This window comes from Maylandia zebra, linkage group LG9 (genome assembly GCF_041146795.1).
Source record: "Maylandia zebra isolate NMK-2024a linkage group LG9, Mzebra_GT3a, whole genome shotgun sequence".
Taxonomy (NCBI): Eukaryota; Metazoa; Chordata; class Actinopteri; order Cichliformes; family Cichlidae; genus Maylandia; species Maylandia zebra.
In genome coordinates, this window is record NC_135175.1 from 33302554 (window position 1) to 33322133 (window position 19580).

At 41.8% G+C, this 19580-nt stretch overlaps 1 protein-coding gene and 1 non-coding gene across 3 annotated transcripts in view; one reads left to right on the plus strand and one right to left on the minus strand.

Annotated features, from left to right (window-relative positions):
- Positions 1-29: 29 nt before the first annotated feature.
- The window catches only part of rps6ka3b (ribosomal protein S6 kinase, polypeptide 3b), a 67660-nt gene continuing 48109 nt past the window's right edge, over positions 30-19580 (plus strand). The window contains exons 1-2 of one of the 2 annotated variants that reach the window (XM_012915786.4): positions 30-467; positions 16136-16195. In XM_012915786.4, the coding sequence (XP_012771240.1) occupies positions 405-467; positions 16136-16195 (123 nt within the window). In that variant the 5' untranslated portion in view covers positions 30-404. Of the gene's footprint in view, positions 468-13838; positions 13933-16135; positions 16196-19580 lie in introns of those variants that run through there. The other variant, XM_012915789.5, reaches the window with a different exon arrangement.
- On the minus strand, positions 9207-9300 carry trnai-uau (transfer RNA isoleucine (anticodon UAU)). Its single transcript has 2 exons — positions 9263-9300; positions 9207-9242 (listed from the first exon to the last, which is right to left on the minus strand). It is a non-coding gene; the product is annotated as a tRNA-Ile (tRNA).

A 19580-nucleotide genomic window follows, 5' to 3' on the forward strand; every position in this document is an offset into this window, starting at 1 on the left:
GCGCTCTGACGGACAGGTAAGCCGACACCGGCCGCCATATTGGGAAAGAACGGAAGTGAGAGAGGGAGAGGTGGAGGTAGAGAGAAACGGAGATAAGTCAATCAGTTTCCGAAAAAGGGCATCCTCCTCCCCCTCCTCCTCCTCTTCGTCTCTCCGGAGGAAGGGGCGGTCTCAGCGCCGCGGCAGATCCGGAATTAGCCCTTGTTCGCTCGGCTCCGTTCGGTCGGTTGGTCGGTCGGTTCGGTTCCTGCCGACGCTGAAAGTGGACTACTACCTTCAAACATTTTCTTTAAAGAATAAGAGCGAGGAGAAACAGGCGAGAAAGCGTCCGGAGCGAGGGAGGTACGAGCAGCAGAAAAGAGGAATAACAGAAGAAGAAAGAAAAGTAGGGGCAGAAGAAGAAGATGCCTCTGGCTCAGCTGGCGGACCCCTGGCAGAAGATGCCGCTGGGGAGGACGGCTGGAGAGGTGAGCACACTTTGGTTTGTCCTGCTGTCACACTGACTGACAGCTGACTGGGGGCTGCAGCCACAGCAGCAGCTTTTAGGGGGTAAAAACACAAAACACAGCACAAGGAAAAGCGCCTTTAAGTCTCTGTCAGGCAGAGGCAGCTGCTCCCAAACACCGCACGAACTACCGTGAGACCACTCTGCAGGTAAATCTGTGCTTCAAGAAGCGCCGAACATGTGCTGGCAACGACAGAGTCACGATGAAGTGCTCAAACAGTAAGCTGACAATGTCATCAAGGACGAAAACACGAAATTACATTGCGTTTCTATTGACAGCAGCTGCGAAGTAACTGCAGGGATAATTATTTTTATGACCGTAAACTCTGGGAACATCTGTTTATTTCCCTCTGAAGACACAAACATGAAGTCATTTTTATTGCAGAGATTTTACACCAGTTCAGGAGGGCGCAGAAGTACACCAAAGTGTCGTATAAGCTCCCAAATAAGCACAAAACTCTTTGCAGGAATGTCCTGGGTATGATCCAGTGTTAATCAAGTGGTTTAAAATATCATAAATTGCAAAAATATGAAGGCGGCTTTCAGGGTAATTAGATTTTTTAAGTTAAAGTCTTCTTAGCAGCTAAACTACAACACAGACATAATTTTTACCCTAGAAAACTTCAGCAGGACTAAATTAGCTGGAATAAAACAACAAAGTATCAAGCGATGACCCAAAGGTGTAAATATGTAATAATACTTTATGCAGAAGTATTACAGTGGTACTACAGGGCACGGAAATACTATAAAGTACCACAACATCGCTATAAGCTGCCATGGACATGTTTCTGGTGTTAAATCAAGAGGTTTTAAATGTCATAAAGGGCAAAAATGTGAAAAATTACATTGCATTATGGTTGACAGCACCAGTGACTATAGGGGCGTCAATTTGTCCCTAAAATTTGGTTGAAAACACTATAAAGCTCCAAAAAGATGAAGTTAGCTGCATTAAAACACGACGTAGATTAAGATGTGTTTACTCTAAACACCTGAACGTGGTGCACACCCTCCAGACATGTCACATTTGTGCAACAGGAAACCCTGAGCATGTGCTAAAATATTAAACTAAAATAAACTAAAAAAAACCTGCCATGGACGCACGTCAGTGTCAGTTAAAAGAGACTGAAAGTGTGGAAAGAGACAAGCATATGAAATTAGACTGTATTAGCACTGCTGAGTGACTACAAGGACACTATTAGGGCCCTAAATTGGATTTTAAATACCATAAAACTCTAAAAGGAAATCAGTTCATGTAACTCTGAAGACACAAACACGAAGTAATATTCTGTGCAGAAATATTACACCAGCACAGTGTACAGTGGGCACAGAAGAACAATACAGCTGGTGTTTCATTGAGAGGTTTAAAACGTCAGAAAGTACACAAATATGAAGGCAAATCAGATTGTATTATTACACAAACTCTATTTTAAATGAGATTTAAAGCAGCACAGAGCTCCAACAGGGACTATATTAGTTGCACTGAATCACATCTCGAAGCAGTTTCGGCACAGAGTTGTTACATTTGGGTTTTATTTGTCAGTCTGTTTAGAAATAACAGATTCATGTTTAAATGCTAGAATAAGAGAATGGAAACGTGATGAAGTGCAAAACTGTGCAAAGTAGGTTTTATTAGGACCGAGAGCAGCAGCTAAAGCTGCTATCGAGCCATCATTCTGACCTTAAGTTAGACTAAAAACACCACGGATCTCAAACAGGACTGAATTAGTTTTACTGAAGCACAACAGAAAGTAGAATAAGATCATTCTGAAGACACAAAACTACTTCATGACTATTACATTTTTTACTATTTAAGCAGATACAGATAATAACGGCAGGCTCTACACACCAAATGCTCTACAAATCCATAGGAAACAAACTGTGGAAGAGGACATAAAATGATCTGAAGAGTCTTTTCTCTCTGGCCTGACCCTGAAGCTCAGTGAATTGACTCTGGGTGTCACAAACTCACTAAATCACCTTAAAGTCTCAGTTACACAGCAGGGCGTAAACCCCCCCCTATTTTAACAAACCATGCCAAGTCTCTTAAGATCAGTCTGTGGACATGCAAGGCTTTATTTCAAATACTAAAGCTGTTACAGCTCCTGCTCATTGCCTTAAGTATTAGTCCAGTGTCAGAATATGCAGCTGCAGAGGTGCAGTAGTTAATGTCATGTTTGAGCGCTAAACCAGCAGGTTAAAGGCTATTATTAATTACAGCAGCAGCCAAATCTTAAGCTCCTATAAGGACTTTACTTTAAAAAATAGATTAAAAACCCAAGAAAGACTGTGTAATATGGTACAATATAGAAGTACTGCTCCAAGTATTTCATTCATTTATATGAATGTCTCAGTAAACTGCGGGGTGCAGTTAAGGATCCTTACAAGCACCGCAACACATGAAACGATGCGTGATTATAAACCACACAGATTTAATAAAAAACTCTGCAGGCGTAGTTAGACGAGATTGAAAAAACCCCATAATGTTGCTACAGGAGTGTCATAGCTGTGTTAGTGTGAGATTGAAGGTGTTCTTAGGCACAAGCATGAGAGGGTAAAATCACTATTTGGTCCCACAAATGCCATAAAAGAGCTTTTGTCACCGTATTGGTTCAATGGTGTCAGCAGGAACATTACAGTGACTCTAAATCAGATTTAAAACCTACATAAAAATCCACTAACATTCAGTACAAGTTTTCCTCTAATACAAATAACATAAAGGCCCCATTGATTCTCTACCAGGAGTAGGCCTACAATTACCCCAGAGGTACTTCTGCAGTAAAAAGAGTGTCCATGTAAATGTGAGCTCAGCTAAATAAAAAAAACCCTGAAATTATAATTAAATTAAAGAAGTTCAAGCTGAAAAACTAACAGTCAACTAAAACTACTTGATAAGCTGTTTAAACGAGCTGAAAAATAACTAAATATAAGTTCATTCTTTAATTTTACACCTCAGACTCAGAGTTGGAGACCCCTCTTTATCTCCAACTGGTTGCCAGAAGTTTCTGTCTTTAGGTGGAATAGGTTGCAAAGACTGTGCTGCAACCTCCTTGTGACGTGATTGGTCACTAATGCACTGTAGAGCCCAACCAGGTTTTAAAGTTGATGCGATAATAATAATAAGGCGTTGCAATAACATGTTGCAGACAGGGATGCTTCAGAGTTCCCCCTTGTGCACTGACTGTGAAACATCAACACTCATGGTTGAAGGGTGTTTCTTCCATCTCTTCTTTAGTTTTAATTTCTTATTTATTGGCAGTTATAAAAGTTGATCCTGGCAAACAGCTAATATCTAAATAGCTAACAGCAACATGTCATAAGAGGAACCTGCACCAAAAACCTTCTTGTATTTATTTCGCTGCTTGCAGATCGATGCCGTTACCTGTTGTTTGCATGGATGACGCAGACTTGTCTGCAAGCACTCAGGCAGCAGTGAACAGGAAACAGAGGACGTTAATGTTGAAAGTAAAAGTCGTGGCTTACCACATTTCAATGACTCATTTGAAAAGGCACAACGTTGGTCTCTGTGTTGCACTTTTCATGGTTTCACGCGGCTCAGCAGGTAGTTGGTGAGTGTTTGCAGACAGGTCGGAGTGTTGTGATTTTCTGGGACAGACAGCCTGACATTTAAGAAGAAAACAGTCCTACTGTGTTTTTCGTACACACATGACATCATGATTATTTCTGGAATTGTTGTTTTCCTGAGCTTCTCATAAGAAGTCTCTCTCCACCTCGCTACATAAACACTTTGAGTGTGATTCGCGTTTTTACATGTTCTCCAGAAACAGTCAGTGTGAAGTAAATCAGACACATATGGATTCCTTAATTTATTAGCGTAATTACAATTAATCAATAATGGAAATGATCATTGGCTGGAGCCCCGAGGGATGTTAAATGAATAGCTTCTGTTTCTGTGCAGCTCTTCTGAAGCATTTCTGCGTGTTGTAAGAAACTGTGTGAGTGCTGTTTCATCACTGCAGCCACACACACACAAGTGCACGCATGCTAGTTTCTGCATTTCGGCGACGACTGCAGATGTGCTCCGCTCTTTGTGTGCGCGCGCTGAACGATGTTTGTCTTCAGGGCACCAATCCAAGCGAAGCATCCACTCAGCTTCGCCTCTCACGCTTTTATCTGCGTCTTTTGTTGTCGTGGTGGCCTAGAAAAAGCTCTTACAGGCGCTTCTCCGCATGCCAAAAGGCTGAGAGGTGTAACACCGGGGTCAAAGGTCGGGTGTTATTGAGCAAAGCGGCAGCAGAACGATCCTGTCGGTCTGACAGTGGTGTGTAAAGATGCCGAGGGGGGAATACCAGGGGCAGGTGAGAGCTTGTTAGGTGGCGAGACAGAGAAAGAGGCGCTGACTGCAGTGACTCAGTAATTTCTGTGTGTGAGGGTTTATTATTCACGATCTGCCTACAGAGTGACACACACACACACATTTCTCCATGCAGCCCTTGTGACACCTCATACAGGAAGTGGGGACACACACACACACGTAAGCTCTTCCTGAATCATGCAGCCACAGTGACACCGCCCTCTGCTCTTTATCAAGATTCAGAAACTTGTAGGAAGGAAGAACTGGAAAAAACCACACTCTCACACACTCTCACACACTCTCACACAGAAGCTGGTTTTGTTTCAGACTTGTATCTCAGGTTCAGGAGACAAAAGCTTTCTTTAGAGCAGCCGGTTTGAATCAGTAGTTTTAATTTGTTAAGCAACAACAAATAAATCAGGCAAATAAAAACGACTCCAAGAGCTTTCACACACTAACCTGCCGCGACCTTCACCAAAAATAACGCTCTGTCACGGCTGTAGTGACTGTCTGCCACCCTAACTCGCCGATAATCAGTGCTGGTGTCACTAAATGCCTCGTTGGCAGGTTGTTTCTGATCAGCGGTCTTCACCCGATGTCCACCTTACATGCAGATAAACTCAAGATGATTCAGTATCTTTCAGAACCAACTTTATCAGCAATAAGGAGTAAAGGTGATTTAGCTGTCTCTCATGTTGTTGGGGAGGTACTTTGGCCTTCTCGTCTTTACAGCGTTGCATCAGTTTATTTAAATTTGCTGATATTTTCTATGCACAGCTCACTTATGCCTCTTTTCCACTTCCACCTACCCTGGTCGGCACAACTCGAGTCAACTCTGCTGTACTCGGTTTCCGTTGTTTTCTATTCCGATTAAGTACAACCTCAGTGTGGATGAGGTAGTTACAGCAACGCAGCCCAGAAGTATGCAACACAAACACAACACAACAATGGAGGACGTCAAGGCGATGGTGTACCAGCTGCTCGATGGTAAACATCTGCACCTCGTCGTCGGACCAAACTGTTGGTTTGGGAGTGTTTCTCTCGTTGCCGGGTTTCAAAACCAGAAGGTGTGATTCGTGTGACTCATCCAATGATGTCACTCCCTGGCCAATCAGTGGGATGCAGTTCGTTGACGTTTTCGGCTCGATTGGAACCCAAACTGAGTAGCTTCTGTTTCAGCCGAGCTTTATCTGTCAGACAGATGATGATGACTTTGAGGTTCCCAGGTCCTGTGGCTGCAGAACAAGCCAAAATGTTCACACCTCCACCGCCGTGCCGAGGAGTTGGTATGAGGTGTTTGTGCTGGTATGTTGTGTTTTAGTCTCACCTGCTAAAGATTCTTGTGGTTTCTTCAGATAGAGCTTTAGCATAGTTGTTCAGTGTTTTTCTAATTCTGCTGTCGTGAACTTGAACGTTTAACCTTTAACTGAGGCCCGTCGAGTCTGAGATGTAGCTGTTATTTAATTAAATGCACCTGATTAGCAGCACCTGGTTTGATGCCAAACCCCTTAAATCCTGTAGAAGAAGCAAGAGTGTGCTTACATTTTCACGGGACTGTAGAGAGACCTGTGAAAAACTTTATTTATTTTTTATATGATCGGATGTTTTCTTTCAGATTGCCTTTTATTAGCTTTGGCCATTTGAATTACCTAGCATACCTCTAGCTTAGGCCTCAGTCACACTGACCTAGACACCAGCCACCAACACCAACGAGAAAAGAGGGCGTTCACCGACATGTTTTAAAATGTGCAGCTTTAACCTTAAAAAGCAAATATTCTCCATTTTTACCTCGTGTCACACTTTTTCAAGTTTCACTACCGCACCACGAGTACCGAGCAGACAGGTTGATGTCGTCAATGCAGACTGTGGTCAAACGTATTGTCGTGGTTGACTCTAGAGCGAGAGAAACCTCCCACAGCTCTAATGAGCCTCAACCATTCGGGATTCTCCTGAAAGCCTCCCCACGAAGTCCAAAGAATGGACGTTTGTATTTAGCAGTTCTTTGGCATCTAAAAGATAAACTCTCCCAGATTCCTTCAGAGTATCTTATAAAGCCTCAACACCGAGGTGCTCCGTGAGCATTTCGTGAGCATATGAAGCATCCCGACAAACCGTCATGTTTACTTTATGTCCCCACCCAAGCCTGACATACCAGGATGTTTCAGCAAGCAGAACACGTTCGTTAGAGGTAGTCGTGCTCATCATCTCCAAGTGAGGCTTGCTTTGATATGTCCTGTTTAATCTGCACTTTTTTAAATAAACAAATACTTACCCAAGTTATTTTTCCAGTAAATGTGCACGTTTCTTTGTCTTAAATGCTACCAGCCTGACTAACATTTAGAGCCTCTCCTCAGACTCTGGGATACATCTTAACATTTTGTTCTTTTTATGCCAGACGTTCAGATCGATTATGTGACAAAGCCAGTGTCTCTCCAGAAACAAAATCCTGGTTATTCTTGGATGTCTGCAGGCTCTGCTGCTCCCTGTGATGGGACTCGACATCGGCACAGATATCCAGTTTCACTTTAATTCGATCATCTCCTGAAGATTCAGTTACAGCAGATAAATACCAGTATTAGAAACACTCACTTCTTGCATCTGTTAAGTGCAAGATTTGAGGTGGAATTAATTTCATTCAGGCAGCACAGAGGGCATTTTGATGTTTTGCAGGGAAACTAACCTCTAATTTAACCATAAGGTAACAAACAGGTACAAAAATAAATGTTTGTTGTAATAGGAAATTACATTTTTGTGTTCGTTTAATGCCCGATTGTCTCAGTTTTACACATTCTGTATCCCAAACTATTTATAATAAGTATCTGCAGTCTAGCACAAATACACACAAATAAATAAAAAGCAAACAGCAGCAAAGCTGTAACAAAAATAAAACTTGTAATGAAACCTGCTAACAGTGACATCCGGTAATAACTGACACATCGTTTTCAGAGTTGAAGTCAATCCATGTCGTTATGGTGAATTTGGGTTGTGGTACAAATGAGCGGAGTCCCTGATCATCCAAATATACCTCCCTGATTTGTCCTCATCCACCTGCCTCACAGGCCTGGGTGTTGTTAGAAGGTGAGATCACAAAGCAGTGCATCCGCCATGAGAAAGATTTGCCTAGATTTGGTTTTGTCGTTATCGGACAAAGTAGAAGTAACAAGTGATAACATCAGTTTAACCATTTGAATAAACATCTTCTCTTTCCCTGCTTTTTGCTTTACTGCGAGCAGAAGTCGAGCCACAAGTTTTGACAACGCTCCAAAGAGCAGGCTGGCACGCCAGGAATGTTTGGCTTTCTCTGCCTTGAAGTGCCTCCGTAAAGGTTCAGCGGGGTGGAGGTCAGGTGACGGTGGAGGAAATTCCACGACAATCTTTTCAGTTTGCAGAGCTTTGAGGGGTAAGGGTTCAGTATGGGTGGAGTGTGAGAGTTCCACAAAGATGACGGAGGATGGGGAAAAGCACGGTGGGTGTTTCTGGAGAAAAGCATGTTCTCCAGAAACACCCACCGGGCTTTTCTTTGGGGTGGAGTCGATTCCAGGCAGATAAAATCCCACCTTCGGGTGCATTTACACCCTTGTACAGTTGCCTTGCACCGTCCCTCGAGTAGGTTTCACTTAATCGCAGCTCTTCTCTCCTCACATGTTTGAAGATCACTCTTTCAGAGCGGGACCAAGTTCACAGTTTTAAGACTTTTGTTGTTTGGGTCCGTTTTTGGAAGCGACAACATGCTGTCCTCTCATGCCTCTCATAGATTTCTCAATTCCTCAGCAGTAATTTTAAGGGCGGCAGCTGTTGTTGAGGAAGCGCTGCTGTTTCATGCTCGGGCACGATTAGTGGCCACACTGCATTTTTACTGTTCCCACCTCTATGAGGGGACAAGGGCACAGTATGCCACAGTGGTCCAGGGTTGGAAACTTGCACTGCCAACAGAGACAGCTACAGTGTTAAAGGGAAACTACCCTGTAGTGGGCTATTTATGGTTATTTGCATTTCCATCACAATAACACTGCGTTTTTTCATACAGCAGCAATAAAATAAGCTTTTAAACTTTTTTGCGTCACAGCCATGACCAGAAGTTTTGGCATTCGTGCAGATTTAGTGTTTCATGCATGTTGTTTTTTCAGTTTTTCCCCTTCAGTTTGCCATTGTCATGGATTTTCAAATTTATACGTCTGCTAAAAATCTAAGAATTTGAATCCTGGTGAACTTCATGTCAAGGTCAGAGGTCAAGTGTGCTTAAAATTCAAGATTATTGTCATGTATGCAAAGAAAAAGCATTTCTCTGTATATTAAAATTCTTTCTCTGCTGTCCACACGCAGAAGCCTGATAATATGTACAAATAGATAAAATACAAATTGCACGAATAAAACTCTATTGTAAGTTTTTGCTCCAGGTGAGGCTCGAACTCACAACCTCGGCATCACTCTGCAGGTTACTGTCCTATAAGTACCGCGCGCTGACCGATTGCGCCACTGGAGCTCCCTAAAAGCTTGTGAATGCAATAATTTAAGAAGGAAGTCTCCTAGGATTTTCACATTTATCCTATAGGTGCGTCTCCTAGGAGGCTTAGGCAGCCGTCAGTGTTTTTATTTCTGTTGGGCCACTTCTGATTGATGGGATCCATTCCTGTGTCACCAGAGCGCCAAGCTGATAAAGGTTTGTGAACTTCTGCTTTTTGAGGATTGACCACAATAAAATGTCCACATGATGGATCACTGTGTCCCAAGGCAGAAGTGATAACCTAAGAAGGGACATTAATGTTTTCCATCCATGGCAAGGAAACTCCCCAGATCCTAAACTCCATGCCATAAAACTTTATTTATAAAGTACTTTTTAACACAACAACAAACTTACATTTGAGATCATGGGTCACATGCGACGCAATTTGATCTGAAGTGAAACTCCCCAGATCTTAAACTGATTCAGAATTTATGGCCGGCAAAGCTGAGCGATTGTGAGGTGGAGTAGGCCGGTTTGAGTAAAATCAAATTATAAGCAGTTCTGTTTGATCCAGCAACGTCCTGTTTGAAGCTTGAAGCACAGTCATTTCTAACAGGTTTACAATGACTGCAAGTTGTTTTTTGCAGAAAGCGCCACAGATTATTCGCGTAGCATCTGAACGCTGCTTCATACACCTCAAGGAAAGCTGACAAAGCGTTAACCCAGTCAATACCGATAAATCAAATCTTTGAAATATTTTAAGCATATTTCTCGCGTTTGAAACGTTTCTAAATTCTCAAAGTATCTGATTCGTTTCTGTAGACTCCGCCTTTTTAAATTACTGCAGGTAGTTAAACCAGAAACCTGGTGCAAGTTTAAGACTTCAAAAAAAAAAATTTCATTCAGCTTTCTTAAATGCATCAGTGATTAAAAGTTCTATAAGGCAACGTCAACATTTAAAGACTGAAATGTTGGTCACATTAGAAAGCTTTTTAGGCAGCTACGCCACATATGAAGGCTGATAAACGAGCTGTCTCGGTTCAAAGTGGGGGTCATTCTTTTTGGCCTAAAAGTTCTGTTGTTGCTTAGCAGTAACACAGGCGATTTCACAGGAAAGTCTGATTTGACTAATGGTTATAAATCATTCGTCCTCCCGCCTCTTACGCACTAGCTGAGATAAGAAGGCCGGTTTGAAGAGTTCAAAGTCCACGTGGTTTCTGGGTGTTGTTTGAATATAGTCTCACAAACAAAACCAAACCTCTCCCTTAACAGAAAACCACAGACGAGCTCCACCTCAGCAGCATCACTTCCCTCGACCTAGGATGCCCCGCGCTGGTTGGCAGACCTGCCAGCTTTTTTACATAATGATATCCGATTACGTTGCCAGCAGCTCGACTCTAACTTTAACGATTATTAATACCAGGTGTGGCTGCAGAGTTCATCATCCTGATACCTAGTCGATCTATAGATTAATAAAATGAGACAGTGGAGTCTAAAATCCTTTGAATGCTTTTAATTTCGACTTCCTTTTCCTTCCTAAAAACAGGAACTGAGCTCTTGTAGTGATCCTTCGACTGCAACATGCCGCTCTTTATTAACTGTAGCTTCCAGGAAATTTCCTAGATGTGAGGGGTCAAAGCTCATCTTTATCACTTTCCCTCAGGAAATCATCCCAAAAGAACTTCTGATACCGTCAGGATCTCCCACTATCTGGATTTCCTGCTTCACCACATAGTTGGGGGCGAATGAGACCCCGCGGAGCAGAACATTTAACAGCTTTCATTGTGCTTTTACAAGAAGAGGTCGAGACAACATGTACAAATCAAACTTTAATTGCAGTAAAATATGCCTTTCCTTCTGAGAACATGTTGTTGATGCTCCTGATGTAACAGGTCTGGTTGGAGTCAGAACAAGACTCAGATTGTTTTTGTTTTACTCGTGAACAGCAGTCGAGCCTTTCCAAAATACTTTAGATGATGATGGGAGTTTTTATTTAGACGCAGCTATATTTATGCTGCTGGTGTCATCAGGCATCACTTTAGGTTGTCCAAAACGGACAGGACTCTGGGTAGCTGTGACTTAATAGTGTTTTCTTCTTGATCGTAGGGGTCGAGGTAATTGATATAGTTTTGTTTTGGATTTTTTTTGTGATATTTTACAGGCTTAAATTGTAGTAAAATACTTTTCTTTGAGAAGTCACACGACAAGCAGCTACTTTACATTTTTATTTTAGACATGACACCAGCAAGCAGTTGCTTTCCACAGACTAATCAGGGTTTTTCCTGGCTCTGAATGGACTTTCGTAGGTGTGATAACACATTTAAGTGTGATTAGCCATTTGAATATCAGTTGCCAAAAAAAAACTTGATAAAAAACATTATTACAGAACTGCTGATTTTCCTTTCGGGGGAAGTCCACGGCCTCTTTGGGAGATTCCAACATGTTTTTATATGTAGGAAAATCCCTGTACAAGTTTCCATGTTGATTTAAAAATGCTCCAAAAGCCTCTGTTACGCCAACTGTGACGTGCTCTTGAGGCGTGCTGGACTCACTCAAATCTTTTCCTAAAAAAAGACGCTTCTAGAGAACGATTAGAGAAGTCAAAGCATGAATTGAAGCAATCGTGGAGTTTTCTCCAGAATGTCTCGTCTTTCCGAGCTGTTGCAGCATCTCTGTCTCAGTAATCTGGGAATCTTTGAGCTCGTCCACTGAGAAATAATGGCTGCTTCTCCAACTCGGCTGTGTTGGCTTCGCTGTGTTCACTAAAATACAAAATGTAAGAAGTGGACGACAAGCCAATATGAGTTTTGGCCCTTGGTCCACTTTGCGAGGGCGACAACGGCGAGCACAAACTCCCTGTAAAGTTTTAATGGCTCTGTCATAAATGAGGCAGGCGTATTATTTGCACAGATCTTACATTATACCAGTGTTGCATGTGATTATAATTTGGTAAGTTACAAACTTCTAATAATGTGACAGCTTTGCTGTGTAGCCCCAAAATAACCACATGGAGACTTTTGTGCAATTTGCATGGATACTTTAACAGAATTTAAATATGTAGATGTGACAATGCACCGAAGTTAGAGAGTATTATTTTATTATATTGTCAAAGAACACTTTTAAAGTAACACTTTCCCAACATTATTTTGTACCTTCTTAGGCTTTCTTATTATGTAATTTGAAGCGTTAAGCAGTCGTAAGAGACCAGTAAAGGACTGTTTGTATGGATGAGATCTTTGCGGTTGTAAAAACTGCAGCAACCTGTCGACGCATCGATTCTTTTCTGTGATGTTAGCACTGAGTTGTGCAGCGCGCTCGGTGGTCAGCGCTGCTTTCTCAAGGCAAGGACTGAAACATTGGCAGGACTCTTCTGTTTGTGTCTCAAGTTTACATGTTCCCGCCATGCTTGCATTGAATTTCCATGGAAAGACATGCTTCCCATCCCGACCCAGGACACTCTTGCAAAATCAGTACTTAATCTCAAGAGTTTCACTTCCTGGATAAATGAAGATTAAAAAACAAGACAAAAACTTTGCACTCACTTTCCACAATTTGTGACTCATGTTTTTTTTCTGAGTCATAACTCAGTCAAATCTAACCACGCAGGAACAGCTCGTATTTATAGATTCATTGTGTCATTTCATTTCTGAAGTTCTTTGCAAATGAAGGTTGGGAATCTTTGAAGAAAATATGATTGTCATAAATCCAAAACCTGCCTGAGAGTCATCACATTCGTAGGTTTACACTTCAGGAATTGCTGAACTATAAAATTATGTAAGTTGTCTCAACTTAAAAAAATGCAAAATTGTAGCCTTAAAATAAATTAGCATCAACTTAAGAGGGGTAGATTACACAACTCTGAGTATGCAGTGCATTTAGGAAAGAAAAGTCACATGACAGCCAGAAAAAAAAGTGTAAGAAAGTAAAAGTTAAATATACTTATAAGGATAAGGATCAGGTTACGAGGACGGTTGTCTGCGCTGTTGTTTTATCAGAGCCAGATAATCATTGTTGGCTTGACAGCTCTAAGCTACTAGAGTCACACTTTAGTCACACAGAGTTAAAATAGCAAACTCCTGGCGACACAGAAAAATTGCATTGACCTTTTTTGCATTTGCTGACTGCAGTGACGACAGGGCAGCATCCTCAACCTCTGGGACACCACTTTCTATAACAAGGTGATTGCACAGGATGCAGATTGGTGAAGACTTCCAAGTAATGATGTAGGGATTTGTCGTTTTCAACAGTTTATCCCAGTTAACAAGCAGGTTGCACATAATTGCCATCTTGACCCATTCAGTCACAGACTGATACCAAACCTGACTGGTCAGCATCTTCGCAGCAACCATGATGTCATTTAAAAGAGTGAGGACCTTTACTGCCTTTACAGTGTAAAGGTTGATTCTGTGTGTTTTAATGGTGAAAATTGACCAAAATTGAGACAAATGCAGGTGATCGTCCCCACAAAAACAAACGCTGCACACTTTTTATTCATGGTCTACAAGACTGAGCCATTCCACTGCTTCCTCTGCAGCCACCTTGTTCTCTCTTAATCCTGTTTCCTCTTTCTCTTCGTAATCCATCGCTCTCTCTCTGTCCGCTGCCTTTGCTCTCTCCTCGCCCTCCCCACCACCCTCCTCTTCACCTTTTATCCAGTTGTGCAGATTACAGGTCAGTAATTGCTCCCCGAGTTGCTCTCACCCGCAGAGTAAATAATCGTAATCGCTTTTATTGTTATTATGCTTTTTTGGTCACGCAGTAGTATCAGTGCTATCAGTGTCTGAATCACAGCTGTTGTTCGAGCAGGGAAGCAGACAGGCTGTTAATCTGCGTTACGTAATGCTAATTCAGATCTGTTGTTTTTGTTTTCCCTTTCGGCCGAGCAGATGAGGTACGGAAGCCGTCCGAGTCTGTCGGCCCTGCTGATAAATCTTACGTTCAGACCGTCTGGGCCCTTCTTTTTCTTCTCTTTTGTTCCCGTATCTCATTTTAACCTGAACTCTAGTTTGATCCCAACATCACAGCGATAGAGCGGGAGGGAGGTGATGATGATGAGAGCTTTTCCACGACGGGCGATCGTGGCTCAAGAGTTGGGCGTTCGCCTTGTAATCGGAAGGTTGCCGGTTCGAGCCCCGGCTTGGACAGTCTTGGTCGTTGTGTCCTTGGGCAAGACACTTCACCCGTTGCCTACTGGTGGTGGTCAGAGGGCCTGGTGGCGCCAGTGTCCGGCAGCCTCGCCTCTGTCAGTGCGCCCCAGGGTGGCTGTGGCTACAATGTAGCTGCCATCACCAGTGTGTGGATGACTGGATATGTAAAGCGCTTTGGGGTCCTTAGGGACTAGTAAAGCGCTATATAAATACAGGCCAGGCCATTCACTTTTCAGAATAAAAGACGCCTACTCAGTGAGCGGCTTGCTTCACCTCTGAATGGAAAGAATTGAACGTAGGCAGCAAAAGTCCTTGATGTAAAAGAATTATTAATGTCTTTATGCACCTGATTTACCTTATATCTGATTTAGAGGGGACGCGTTCTGCTTTCCTCGTTTTCTGTCGTATTTGTACTCTAAATCTTTCAAAAACTGAATCATGCAACGCTAGTCTTGTAGTATCTGAGAACAGAAATATGATCCCAGAAATGATCAGAATAGGCCCAGATTTTATACATTAAAGCCACCTGCCTCATATTGGGCGTCTCTGTGCTTCGTGCTGCCAAAGCACCTCTGACCTCGGGGGCACAGACCAGGATCCTTTGGGTCCTTTGTGTTTCCGGGTCAGGACCTTGTGGATCAGGTTTGATTGGATTGGGATTTGGGGAGTTTGGAGGTTGGGTCAGCGCCTTGGGCTCTTTGCCGTTCTTCGAGGAGCTCGTGACAGTTTTTGGGTTGTGGTGATGCCCGTTGTGCTGTGCTTGGATAGTGTTTCGTAACATCCACATAAATGTCAGGAATCAGGTTTCCCAGCAGAACGTTACAGCTCTGATAAGCCTATCATTATCATTCATCTGTCACAGGTTTCAGTGGTGAGGTGGATATTTTGCATATGTTTATAAAATATATACGCAGTGTTTTAGTTAGAAAAAAATAACTAAAATATTAAAATGCAAAAATAAAAATGTTTACAGTTAAAATTAACTGCAAATGTCTAAATAAGAAAATAAAGGAAAATGAATGTGGTGATAAATAATAAAAAAAGTATAAAATTTGAAAATAAAACAAAAAATAAAAGGAAAGGCAGAAAGTATATAGATAAATAAATAAAACTGGAAAAACAATTAAAAATAGCACAAAAAATCCAAATTAACATTAAAAAAATAACAAAAAATAACATTTATAAAGTAAAATGATAATTACTTAAAAAATTTAAAAAAAAACTTAAAAAAGAATTGGCAAAAAAAAGTTTATTCTAAAACAAATGCAGAAGTAGAATATCTGTATTTAATAAATAAAATGCTAAATAATTAGAAATAAAGAAATAAATTTAATATAAAACTGAAATAAAAAAATGAGCAAAACTACAAAATAAATTCAAATAAAATTGCAAGAAAAAAAAAATAGAGAAAATTGACAGCCCTGGAAAATCAATGAAAACAATCAACGAATGTCAGCTTCCTGTTTACGTCCACCTGAAGTCCCCGGGGTCTGCAGCCCATCAAACTGGACCTTGCATGTTTCTGTACAGATAAGTGTGCCTCAGTACTCGCTGTCTCAGAGGAAGTCGAGCTGTTACCAGTTTTTCAGGTGAGCATGTCTGAGCCTGAAGAGGTGACGTCGCCTGCCAGGATCACACAGAGAGCAGCTGCTAATTAGCATGTCACTGCTGAGCTTCTGCGTGTGTGTGTGTGTTAACGCCTGACCTTTGTGCGTGTTTGATTACAGGATGCACATCATGATCCCGAGGACTCGGTGGGCGAGGACGATTCGATGTCTGTCTGCACGGTGAGTCCACCTCCTGTCCTGTGTTTCCTGCTCACATCAGAGAGGCTGCAGACTGTGTTTGGAGCTTTCTGTTAGTCTTTCCTGGCATTTCGTCGGCTTCACTGTAAACACGCCGAGCTCTCTGTTTGCACTCAAACTGCTCTGAAGGAACTCACGCGTGCAGTCATGAGTCTGACCTCCTCGTATTGACGCTTAAACAGCTCTTCTGGTCACTTTTACATCGATCTGTGTGCGACCTCGTGTGCAAAAGTTTCAGTTACATTCACACAAAGCAGAGTTTTTGATTTAGCCTCTGTTTGAGAAAACTGACGCCTACTCCTGCAGGATAATTGCTGGTATGAAAGTGAAGCAGAATGTAGCTCACTATTAAAATCATGAGTCATCTCAAAGCAGGAAGAAAAAATCCTCCCTCACATCCTTGGCACTGATCGTTATCATCATTTATTTGTGATGCTCTTCACATTTCAGGAGTTGTTTTGGGATTAGATGATATTTTCTCTTCAGGCGATTCCACCTTCTTCTTCCTGTGGCCCACTTTTATCCTCTACTCACACATGCTGACTTTCATTTGACCCTGTTTTGGAGAAAATCACTGTAAATACAGGGTATTTTGAAATGCATGTGGTCATGCACGGATTACTAAACAGGCCTAGTGGACCTGAGGGATCCGAGCTCAGTTCTAAGATACGAAACGACCACAATGAAGTACAACTGAGTCTAGAAGAGACACAAAACCAATAGAAATGCAAAATTACTGCAGAGAGAGACGCTGGGTATCACAGAAGTGTGCAACATTGAGACAATTAGAACACTGATGGGTGTAAAATGATTGAAAACCTAAAATTATTGGAAATGAAAGCAATGTTGGAAAGCAAAGAAATGTGCAAAACAAGCAAAAGAAACAACCTGAAATTGGTACGAAATGAGGAAAAAGCAGCAACCAAATAATAAAAAAGTGAAACAAAGTAATCAAAAAGACACAAAAATGACCTCAAGAGTGGAAATTGATGGAAAATCACCAGAAAAATGCATAAAATACTCACAGGAAGAAGGAAAATCACCCCTAATAGGTGTAAAACATTTGCAAAATACATGCAAAGTAGCAGAAAATGATGCAAAGCATTTGTCAGCAGACACAAAAGATCACAAACAGACCTCAAAGAGAATCACAACATCGCTGAATTAGTGCAAAATAATGAAGAACCATCCCAAAGAAAGTTTCTGTGTCCTGTTTTTCAGTGACTGCTGTCTTGTGTGAGTCCTCGAGCCTCTGAATGGCTTTTTGCACCTTTAAATGTTGGTGAGCCTTCACTTCATGCACGCAGAAGCAAATCAGCAGATATGGGACTGGTGGGGAAAAACGAGCAGTGCCCTGTAAACAAAAATAAGCACAGGTGCAGAAACATAATTCAAAGGATTAAATGTTGTGGCTGTTTTATGAAATGTGGGCTGGTTCTCATAAGCTACAAAAGCAGAACTGGCTCCTCAGACGTTTCAGGAGCCGTGTGTCCTGCACTGAGCTCACGGACCTGTCTGCGAGTGTTTGAGCAGCAGCAGGGAGGGCAGCTGCACGTATTGATTTTTTAAATGCAGAGGAGATGGCTTATGGATCGACTCTCTGGTAGGAGCTGAGCACTCATTACCTCACTGCACAGAGTCGGCAGCACTCACACAAAGACACACACGAGCTCTGCAGCAAGAAGCTGGATGTGAAAACATCACCAGCGTCACATTGTGTGAGTGTGTGTCTGCAGGTCTGTGTGTGTGAGCGTGAATATATTACATAACTGTTAATGAGTGACTTAGACTGTTCCAGTCAATGTGAAGCGAGTGTGTGAGAGTGTGTGTCAGGTTAAATCGGGGTAATGAGGCAGCTTTCTCTCTGTGTCACGTTGCTCAAAGTCTTAGAGTGTGCAAATGACACAAATTCACCGACCGCTACACATGTGAGGACCTTCACTGAGACAAGGGACGGCAAAGCAAACAAGTTCTGCAACGGTCAGACCACAGAGCTTCAGACCGAGCTGTGAGTAAGTCTGGGAGAAATGACCACACTTCTCACTTGGTTTATCACCTCAATAAGCACTTTGGTCAGTTAATGGCCTCAGTCACTGGTATCAGGTCTTACTGAATAAAACATGACGTTCTGTCAATTTTATTCACCGGTCGTCCAAATAGAGGATGAAACAGGGTGTGCGTGTAACTGAGACACTACATGAGCCAGGCTGATTGTAGGAAATAAAAAACCCTGAAACCTAAAGTTTAAAAAGAGAACTTACTAATAAAACAACTAAAACTGAAACTAAAACTTTGATATGGGACAAAAATAATGGCAGGGGGAACCAAAAGAAGCAAAAATGCAGAAAATACAAGATGCAAAATGTGAGAAATTATACAAAACGAATACAAAACGATAGAAAACAGCCAAAAAGAGGATTTCAGAATGATTAAAAAGCAACCTCAGTGATCATATAAAGACCAAAATGACCAAAGCCTGACCTAGCATGGCCAAAATGTGACAGAAAAGGACAAAAAGAAGAAAATGATCAGGAAGGGAGCGCAACAACCATGGAGGTATACTACAGAGAGGCCAAAACAGTCCCAAAGTCATGGACAGCAACCATGAAGACATGCAAAATGAATAAAAAGAGAGCTCAGTGATCATAAAAATACCAAAATGACAAAACAATGGCCCAAAACAGTCACAAAACAATATTGAGCAACTATAAAGAGGAGCAAAGTGATTAGAAAGAGATCTCAGTGATCACGAGAAACAGTCAAAGGACCACAGAGAGACACAAACAATCAAAATATGAAACAAAACGATGGGAAGCAACCATGGAGTCAACATGAACAGAAAGAGCTCAGAGATGACTAACATGTGACACAAACGATATTAAGCAACTATAAGAGAGGCAAAATTATTAGAAAGATATCTGTTCATAAATGATTAAACGCCTGCGAAGCACAAAATAATCCAACAACAGCAAAATAGTTGAAGTTAAACACACAGGAAGTGTGTTTGTGTCACTGTGGTCAGATTTCATCACAACATGTCAGGAGACGCTTTGGTGCAGATCTTTGCTGAGACTTGGTGAATCTTCGTGAGTCAGCTAACTTCCAAAGCTTGCTTTATAATTTCCATCCTGAACTCCTGAAAAGCCTCGAGGCTATCGTGAAGAGTGGGCAGGGAGCACTGAATTTAATTTCAAACATTTCAGAGACGTAAAAACCTCACATGCAGAATCACTTAAAACATGCTTCTGCTTTTTTTTAAACTCTTTAAGTTGTGCTTGCTATGTCCATTAATGGGTCGACCCGTGGTGCCAACAGCAGTCACTGATGTTTGACCACGAGCCAAAAGGAAATTCACCAGCAGCTTTGC